General features: G+C 60.1%; 1 protein-coding gene across 4 annotated transcripts; it reads right to left on the bottom strand.

Moving 5' to 3' along the window:
* Nucleotides 1-2256: 2256 nt before the first annotated feature.
* On the bottom strand, nt 2257-6947 carry CASTOR1 (cytosolic arginine sensor for mTORC1 subunit 1). 4 transcript variants are annotated; one of them, XM_008964403.4, is made up of 9 exons: nt 6550-6947; nt 5870-5940; nt 4537-4724; nt 4319-4451; nt 3989-4112; nt 3427-3540; nt 3180-3262; nt 2996-3090; nt 2257-2828 (listed from the first exon to the last, which is right to left on the bottom strand). In XM_008964403.4, exons 1-9 carry the CDS (start codon nt 6660-6662, stop codon nt 2760-2762), a joined length of 990 nt encoding a protein of 329 aa, XP_008962651.1. In that variant the 5' UTR covers nt 6663-6947; the 3' UTR covers nt 2257-2759. The 4 variants fall into 4 exon arrangements, with proteins under 4 accessions (XP_008962651.1, XP_008962650.1, XP_008962652.1 ...); XM_008964402.4 differs by having other exon boundaries at nt 3989-4115; nt 6550-6923; XM_008964404.4 differs by lacking the exon at nt 3427-3540 and having other exon boundaries at nt 3989-4115; nt 6550-6799.
* Between the last annotated feature and the right edge of the window lie 2207 nt (nt 6948-9154).

Below are 9154 nucleotides of genomic sequence, written 5' to 3' on the forward strand. Positions count from 1 at the left end.
CTGGGACCTGCTGCCATCTTTATGAAGACAGGCACTTCGGCTCCCCAGCCTGTGCTGATGTGGACAGGTGACCAAGAGCTCCCAAGGTGAAGGATGTGGGCTGCATGCCAGTAAGTGCCCCCAACCTCGGTTATGAATGACCCACATGGAGCCCAACCCCAGACCCAGGCTGACCAGACCAGCTTCCTGTGCCCCAGGACTCTCTGGGGGCCTGGATGGGACTAGGAGGTAGCTCTGTGAGTCTCCACCTTAACCTGAGAGATCTCAAGGTCAGCCTGTCTGACCTGACACACAGCATCAGCTGCGTGTGAGATTCTGGGTCACGTTCCTGGAAGATGCCCCCCACTTTCTCATCTGTGTGTCCCTGGGGCACTTCCCAAGTTCTGTGCCCCTGAGCCCAGCTTGGTCTCATGATCTCCCCAGCACTCCTAGGAAGGTGGCCCTATCTGTAGCCTGCTGGAGGCGAAGAGCTGGCCCAGTGACCCCTAAGGACCCTATTATCTAGGAGCTAAAAATCCTCCACACAGACACACGGGTATGTGGCAGAGACACACACAGGCACACTGACCTCAGGCCTGTGTGAGTCAGAGCAGCCCGCAGTGGTGCACCTGTGGCCCCTCACCCAGGCCAGCCTCGTGGACAACCCCAAGAACTAGCGGAGGCCAGGTTGGGACTTGGTATGAGGGACCCAAGAGAGGCCTGAGGCCCTTGCTGAGCCGGGGTGACAGGAACACCAAACCAGGCAATGACTCACAGGCAGACAGACAGATGGTGAGACCCCCAGGGCTGGATATGGGGCCAGGAGCCCACTAGCTATAGGTTAAACAGCCCCAAGAATCCTGACTCTGAAGCTCCCACCTCAAGCCCAGACATCCCCCAAGCCACGGCCCACACCAGGCCCTCAAAAGAGAGGAACTGGGACTCCCACTCCCCCAACCCCCCTCCCCCAACAAAAGACAAACTCGGCCTGGTGTGGCACTTTGGGAGGCCAAGGCAGGCGGATCACTTGAGGTCAGGAGTCCAAGACCACCCTGGCCAATGTGGTGAAACCCTCTCTCTAGTAAAAATACAAAAATTAGCCTGGCATCATGGCGGCCCCCTGTAATCCCAGCTATTCACGAGGTTGAGGCAGAAGAATCTCTTGAACCCGGGAGGTGGAGGTTGCAGTGAGCTGAGATTGTGCCACTGCACTCCAGCCTGGGCGACAGAGCGAGACTCCATTAAAAAAAAAAAAAAAAAAAAGTCAAACTCCAAAGAAATGCCCCCCTCCCCATGTTCCTGAAAGAGCTGTCTCCTAGGTCTCCATGCACGTGGGGAAACTGAGGCTGAAGCGAAGGGCTGGCCCGGGGGGCCCCTGCTGCTCACTCACCAGGCTGTGCTGTGCTCTTGGCTCCTGTGATCTGTAGCCCGAGGCCCCAGACCCCTGGTCCCCAGGAGCAGGGCGGGCGCATTGCCAGAGGCCTATCCCTGTTCTGGCTTTTCTGAGGAGCCACCACGACCTCTGAGTACACAGAAGTCACACCCTTCTTCCCTGCCTGAGCATGGGTGGGTCTGGGCTGAGGGAACCCGATAGTCTCCCTGGGTCATCTGTGGGGCCCCATCAGGCAATAGCAGGATCCCAGCCTCACCAAGCAGGGAGGCGGCCCCGGAGGACAGAGCAGGCTCCAGGTGGCCTCCAGGTCCCTGTCTCATCCTCCTGGCCCTGAACTTTAGGAATGACTCCAGGAGAGCCCTGGTGTTAAGAACTGACTGATCTCTTAGCCAACAAGAGGGACGGCCAGAACTCAGGCAGGACCCAGAAAAAAGCAGGCTGCGGGCTGGAAGAAAGAAAAGTGCTTTTGGGCCCTCTTTGGTGGGTTTCATAGCAGGCCGGCCATATCCACAGTGACAGGGAAGGCTGGGAGACTTCCCCAGACAGGAGGGTCTGGGAGTCTCTGCCAAGGTTCAGAACCCTCTGGGCTATTTGGAAGCTATTCTGAAATCTGGGAACACCCCAGATTTCAAAGGCAGGCATGGGAATGGGAATCATGTGACCTTGGCTAAGTCATGTCACCTCTCAAAGCTTTGGTTCCTCGTCTGGAAAATGGTGATGGTTTACTGAGCTGTGGTGAGAGGTGAATGAGGCAAAGCCAGGTGAGCCCAGCCCCTAGCCAGCTACACAGAGACAGACCAAGACCTCAGATCGAGGGGACCATGAGGTGGAGCCATGGCTGAGACTCAGACCCAGAGGACCCCCAAGGACCGTAGCCCAACCCAGTCACTACAAAGTCCTTTATTAACAAGTCAATAAAAACAGAAGAGAGAGAGATGTCAAAATACTTTCCTTGGAGGCCCCAGGAGGGAGAGGCACTGTCAGGACTCACCTGGCCAGGGAAGGCAACCCCACCAGAGGCAGAATGGAGGTCAGGGGGGCAGCTGGCCCAGGAAGCCTTTGGGGAATGGCTCAGGCCTCAGGCAGGGACTGTGCAAACGCCGAGGCTGTGCAGGGAGTGATGGGTTGGGGGCTTAAGCCCCGAGCACCGTGTTCCCCTGCATGGGCAGACACGCAGTCAGGCTAGCACCTGCCCACTCCACCTGTGAGTGTACACAGGTGTCCGCGTAAAAGCCGGTGCCTGCACGCAGCTTACACACAGAGAGCGGAATGAGGGTCCCCAGCAGAACAGGGGGCTCGTTCCAGAGCTTAAGGAAATAGCTTAGAGAAGTCTTTGGAAGCCTGGGTCGAGGGGAGAGCAGGGAGGCTGCTCTGTTGCCCATGGGCCTCAGGAAGCCAGGCCTTCCTGCCGCCGCTGGAGGACCTCGATGACGCTGCCGATACCGTCCTCGGGCACCTGAGGGCAGGTGGGCAGGAGGGAAGGGTCAAGGCGGAAGCTGGCCAGGGCCACCCCTGACTTCCTGGCCCAGCTGAGACTACCTCCTGCCGCCCACATTTCTGGGCCTCACTCTCCCCTTTGCCCCAGCCCTTGGTGCTCCCCCTGCCCCAGCCCTTGGTGCTCACCAGGGCGTGGTCGAAGTTGAAGGTGCTGATGTAGTAGGCAGAGATGTCAGCGGCAGCCAGGGGACCTGCAATCTGTGCCACGATGCCACATTCATCTGAGGGTGGTGGAGGAAGGCCACATGTGGCACATGCCGGTTGCTCCCCAGACACTCCCCAGCCCCCCAACACCGGGAACAGCCCTCACCAAAGCCCAGGGGCTGTCCACCGATGCGCACCATCCTCCACAGCTCCCCCGAGGAGCTGGTCAGCAGGAGGTCACTGGGGAACCTGGGGAGGGAGATGGGTGATGGGCAGGGCACCCCCATCCACCCCTGCCTGACCGTGAGCTCTGGGACAGGTACACCTGCTGACCTCAGAGTCTGATGCCCCACCTCCTCCCTGCCTGGGACTGGCTGGGGCCTGGGGCCCACCCGGGGTCAGGGGTCACCTACTTTTTCTGTGTTTCAGCATCCATGACAATGGAGATATAACCCTCGATGAGGGAGAAGGCAAAGAACGTGATGGAGCTGGGTTCAGGACTGCTAGAGGCTGCCTCCTTGGGGGTGCTGGGGAGGGATGGGAGGTTTAGGGGCTCTACCAGGCACCCAGCCTACTGCCCCTGCTCCCGATCAGCCTCCAGAACCCTGGGAAGGAGCTGGCATGGTGGCCTGGGCAGGCTCTGCCATCTCTGCTACCCGCCCAAGGGTCCAGCCCTCTGGAAGGTGTGGGTGGGGATGGGGGAGGACAATGAACCCAGCCTGTGCCAAAAACAAAGGATTCCACGGTGAGAGGGCCAGACTAGGGCATGGCTCAGAGGACCCCACTGGAAAGGGATCCAGCTTTGGGGCAAGAACCTTCCCCGAACATCAGTGAAGCACAAGTGAGCATCATGGGCTGCCAGGAACCCCAAGAGAGGACAAGCAAGAGGTGCAAAACTGATAGATGGGCGGAAAGTGGTGGGACACAGTGTAGGGAACAGTGGTGTGAGGACAAAGACGAAGTTCCAAGGTCCACCTGTGCGAGTAGAAGAGGACATCTATGAGGGTGGTGGCGATGGCTGGAAGCGTCTCAGGGTCCAGTGTGAGGACACAGAAGCGGTTCTGTGGGCTCTGAATGGGATGCACCGTGGGGCTGGGCCCTGCTGGAGGACAGCAGCAGGTGAAAAGGTGTAAGTGGGCTGGGGCGCCCCCTGGTGGCTAGTCAGGGAGAGGTGTGGGCCAGGGGTGGGTCTTGCTATCCAGGAACTGGCCGGGGTCCTCCTGCCCCACTGGGGCCCAAAAGGGAAGGGACCCAGTGGGAAGAGGAGGCCCTGCCCAAGTCCAAGTGTCAGGGGGCGGCCCTCACCATGCTGAGTGCGGGGAAAGCCATTGCTGGAATCATCCCTTGTCACAGGCACAGGCTCTCCGCCCACCTCGCGGTAAATGTCGAACTCCTGGGCCAGCGTGTGGATCACCACGGACAGGTCCTGCTCCCGCACCTGGGCCACAGCAGATGGCACATCACATGGGCTCCCAGGTACCTATATCCACCCTGCTCTGCATCAGCACTAGCAGGAAACTCACCAGGATGAAGTCCGTCTGGTAAGTGGACAGCATCAGCACAGACACGTGGTGCTCGGCCAGTGGCGCGATGACCGAACGGGCGATCTTGGTGACCCCAGCAGCCTGCACTGCCGCACCGCTGTGAGACGACACGTTCAGCACCAGCCATGTGGCCTCAGCTACTTGCAGGAACTCAGATGGGGGCAGCTCTGTGGGCAGGGGACATGTCAGGTCAGGGTCTACAAGGCTGGCCCCTGCCCCTCTCTGAGCCTCAGTTTCCCTTTCTGTGCCTTGGAGGGCTCCATCAAGGTAAGGGCAGGTCTGGAGGCTGGGGCTCCTGAAGTCCCTATGTGTGCAAAGACTGAGAAAGGCTTCAAGTGCTGGCCTGGTGGCATTGAAACTTCCCACTTAAGATCAGAGGTCCAGATTCAGACAGACCTGGGTTCAAGTCCCAGCTTTGTTAATTTGTCTTATGACCTGGGGTGGGTGATTTGAGTCTCAGTTTCCTCATCTGTAAAATGGGACGACAATATCTACCTCACTACGGTGTCTTCTGTGGGTTAGCAGAAGCTTTGTACCACATGGCACCACCAGGGGGCATTCGCAGATCAGGTTGGCTGGGGGATTGCCTTCCCCTTTTGCAGACCCAGACTTCTGAAGTAAAAACAGGGAAACTAAGGCCTGCAGTGGAGCATGGGGACAGGCTAAGCTCCAGCTAGCTGGCCTGAGACTCCAAGCCTGTGAGGATGGGCAGGGCCAGCAGCAGGAGGAGGAGCTAGGCGTCAGCTCCAGGCCCCAGGGAGGGCCCAGGCTGGCGTCCAGTCCTGAGCTGGGGCCAGGGCCTGGGTGGCTGCTATTCACCCCAGCACAGCCAGGAGGCCTCCAGGACCCTCCCCTGAGATGGCTGCCTGCTCCTGCATTCCTTCCCTCAGACTCCTGGAGTTTCCAGACCAGCAGGGGAGGAGGTGACCCAAACCAGAGAGTAAGACCAGGAGGAAATAATACCCAGGGATTTCTAACAGCAGCACTTGACTGGAATCATAACAGAGGCCCTTCTGCAGGCCTAAGACTGCTGAGTGCCCCTCAGCGGTTTTAAGTTTATAAAGGCCTCATGGGACCCTATGTATCAGAACCATAACTATACCCATTTTACATAAGAGAAAACAGCTCAGAGAGGGAAAGTGACTTGCTCAAGGGCACACAGCCAGGGAGTGGTGGAGTAGGATTCGAACCCCGACCCATCTGCTTTTAAGGCTTAAGCTCTTGGGACGGATCCCAGCAACTGGTGAGAACCCTACAGAAGGGGAGCGCGACAAGCCCCTCCCGTACTCCCGTTCCCCGGACCAACCCCCACCTTTAAAGCCCTCCTCGTCCACCATAAGCGTGTAATCCTCAGGGGTCTCCGTCAGGCTGAAGAACTTGCACCTGGTTGGGGGTGGGGAGCATCTTCAGCTTGGTGTGGAGAACTAGGGGTCAGGAGTGGATTTCTCTCCATCTGCCCCGAGACACCCCCGCGACCCTGGGCCGGGCGCCTTCTTGCCCTCTCGGCCTTTAATTTCCAGGCCAATGGGATGTTAGCCCCATCTCGGGGGTTGGGGGCTACTTTCCGGCCTCCCGACCTCTCCAGGAGCCCTCCACCCCTCCACTCCTGGAGGGAGGAGAGGTTCACACCCGCGGCGACAGCCCCAGGGGCGTCGGACCTTGGACCCCCTAGTCCAGCCTCTCTGACATGAAGGGAGGCGTCCTGGAAGGAGCTCCCCGCAGTGACCAGGTAGGAATGCCCCCCATTTGACACTACTGAGTTAAGCATTGCCCATCCCAGGCTGTTTGCGCTTTGCCCCTGGGAGGGGGCCTCACGCGGCCGGATAGGCGGCGGTCCCCCAGGCCGGATGGCGGCCGGACGGGGAGAGTCCTCCCCACCCGCTCCCGCCCGCCTGCCTGCCTGCCTTACGGCGATCCTAATCATCCGACCCTGGCCCGGAGCGAGAGCAGAGCCCCCAGCCCCCATCTGCGCTCCCGAACCCGGGCGCGCACCGGCTGCGGCGGGGCAGGAAGAGCAGCTTGATGAGCGGGTGGGTGTAGAGCCAGAGACCGGGACGGGCGACGCTCAGCACCCGCACCCGGTGTTCTAGGATGTGCAGCTCCATCGCGGCTCGCGCGGACCCGACCCCGCCGCCAACTAGACCCAGGCCGCACGGGAGGCGGGGCGGCGGGGGTGGTGCCCGAGCCTTAAAGGAGCCGCTGCGCTGCCGCGTCCACGCCGCCCGCTGCGAGGCTGACCCGCCCAGCCAGGCGCGGCGTCCGGCTCCTTGACGGCCACGCCCCGCGGGAAGAGAAGCCTATTGGGTGGTCCCGCCTCCTCCTAACGCCAGAACCTCATCCCGCTTTCCAGCCAGCCCACCGAGACCGCCCCGAACGGCTCCGCCTTTTTTAGTACTGGCTCGGGGATAGAACCCACCCCGTCTGACTCCTCCAGGCCCCGCCCCTGACGCGCCCCCTCCCTGGGCTCCGCCCTTTCCGCGGAAAGCCAGCTGCGCAGCCGGTGGGAGCATCCCGGAGGGGACGTTTCTGTCCTTCTGGCACACACGTGGGTTTCATGATTGAAGTCCTTGAGACAGAAGGGACACGAAACAAACTGGAGCTCGGCTAGGACCAGAACGCTGCCCCTAAATCCCCGGAGCAATGAGAGGCACAGGTCTGCTGTGCAGCGCTGTCCCCCGGGCGCCTTTCGCTCTCCTGCCTCTCATGGCTGCAGGGGGCAGGGCCGCCAGCACAGGATTGCGATTGATACCTACCCTTCCCCGCTTGCGAGGGGGCTGACAAATTGAAACCTGGCCTGGTAGCCCCACTTGTTCCTTTCATCCAACTTTCAAAATAGAAGGCTCCCCACCAGGGGCACACAGAGGTAGAATCCTAGCCACCTCTGCCTGAGCGACATACTTTGGGTTAGGGGGCTGCAGGTGGCCAAGGCCTAAGGCTTGAGGTCCCTCGATACCAACAAAACCCGGAAGTGCTTGAGCCAGTAATGCCCAGTGCTCAGACTTTGGTGGGGGAGGCCCTTGCAGCTGAGGTTCAGTGAGTACTCAGACCTCAAGCCTGAAACTTGAGCCCCAAAGCCTGCAGCCGTTAGCTAGCCTGTGCACATCTAAACTTGCTTCAGGTTCAAGGAGGCCCCCGGCACTGGCAGACACCCCAGATCTTATCAGGCCTTCACAGGTCTAAGACCCCCCCAAGGCTAAGCAGGCATCAGCATGTCCATGTTGGCTCCATGCAGGGCTGAGAATGCTCCAGGGGACCCTTGCCTGGCCCGAGCACCCTGAGGCCTCAGATGTGAGGCTTTGAACCAAGTAGATTAAAGCAGGCCTCAGGCCTGATTGGGACCCAGCAGGCCTGAGCAGGCCCTCTGCCTGCTCTGGAGCCCCCACCATAGGCAGATGGAAGCCAAGCTAAGCCTCCTCCCTGGACTCTCGGGCTTGACACATTCCTGTGAAACACTATGTAGCCACCACATCCTGGCCTATCCCCTGGAGGACTAGGGGAAGGAGGAGCTTCTCAAAGGCTGAGCCCATCTCATCAATGGCAGGTGCAGACAGAGTGGGAAACCATGGGGCTGAGGGGAAGGAGGCAGGAAGTGGAGTGGCCTACCCTGATAGTCTCTTGAAACCCTTCACCTCCCTAGGCCTCAGTATCCCCAGCTGTACCAGGACAGGATGTTCCAGGCCCAGGCGAAGGCTGAAAGCTCCCAGGGAGGCTCTGCTCCTCCCTCTCCTGCCCCCTCCCGCTATGGCCTGGCCTGGCCGAGCTTGGTCATCTGCCAGGAACAGCGCTATTGTTTGACTGGAAAAGCTGCTTCCTCAGCAGAAGGGGGGCCTCTCCCAGGGACACCCTGTCCTTGCCCTCACCAGTCATCAGGTTGTGACCGCAGTGCCTGCCTGGGCCCTCAAGGGCAGAGTCAGGTCTCCTGGAGCCCTGGTCAGGAGAGGAAGCTGAGTGAGGGGCTCTTGGTGCAAATCCGGCTGAGGCTTTCCCATTCAGCTCCTGTTTCCTCGTCTGTTAAATGGGGCTAATGGAGCCTACTTGACCAGTCCAGCCTGGCACTTGGCAGTAAATCGAAGGCGGCATTTTATCAAAGAACCACAATTCGCCCCCCTCCCTGAGGGCCTGGGCTGAGCCTGTGAGGACATTCGTGGTGCTCCACTCCGGGCCCCGTCCCTGACCCCAACCCAGAATCAGCTCTCAGAAACTTACTGGAGCCTGAGGTAGCATCCAGGCCAGGACTTGAAGGAGGAAGACCCTGAAACCTCCTCCTTAGGAGTCCCTGCCCCCTTGGTGGGTGGGTGAGGACCAAGGCCTAGGGAGCACGCCCTGCTCTGCCCAGCACTGAGCTCCAGCCCTGGTGTCCCTCATCTGTGGCAGAAGGTAGACATAAGGCAGTGGGGATGGGGTGAGTGAAAATGGGGGTTAAGAATGGGGGCTGACCAGGGACTTGGCATGTCCTCTGGCAAAGGTACCTCTCAGAGAGGCTCTGGTGCTGGGCTGGGGCCCAGGAGAAGGGGCTCTGTAGGGCAAAGAGAAGAGATGCTGAGCACCAAGGTGACCAAGGTGGTACCCCCTTCCCAGCCCCTAGCTGTACACGAGC

This window comes from Pan paniscus, chromosome 23 (assembly GCF_029289425.2).
Source record: "Pan paniscus chromosome 23, NHGRI_mPanPan1-v2.0_pri, whole genome shotgun sequence".
NCBI classification, from domain to species: domain Eukaryota; kingdom Metazoa; phylum Chordata; class Mammalia; order Primates; family Hominidae; genus Pan; species Pan paniscus.

Coding starts and splice junctions, on each gene's coding strand:
- CASTOR1 (XM_008964402.4), bottom strand. CDS start 6,662: ATGGAGCTGCACATCCTAGAACACCGGGTGCGGGTGCTGAGCGTCGCC. Junction 4,116..4,318: donor CTTTCCCCGCACTCAGCATG/GTGAGGGCCGCC, acceptor GCTGTCCTCCAG/CAGGGCCCAGCCCCACGGTG. Junction 3,541..3,988: donor GTCCTCTTCTACTCGCACAG/GTGGACCTTGGA, acceptor ATCCCTCCCCAG/CACCCCCAAGGAGGCAGCCT.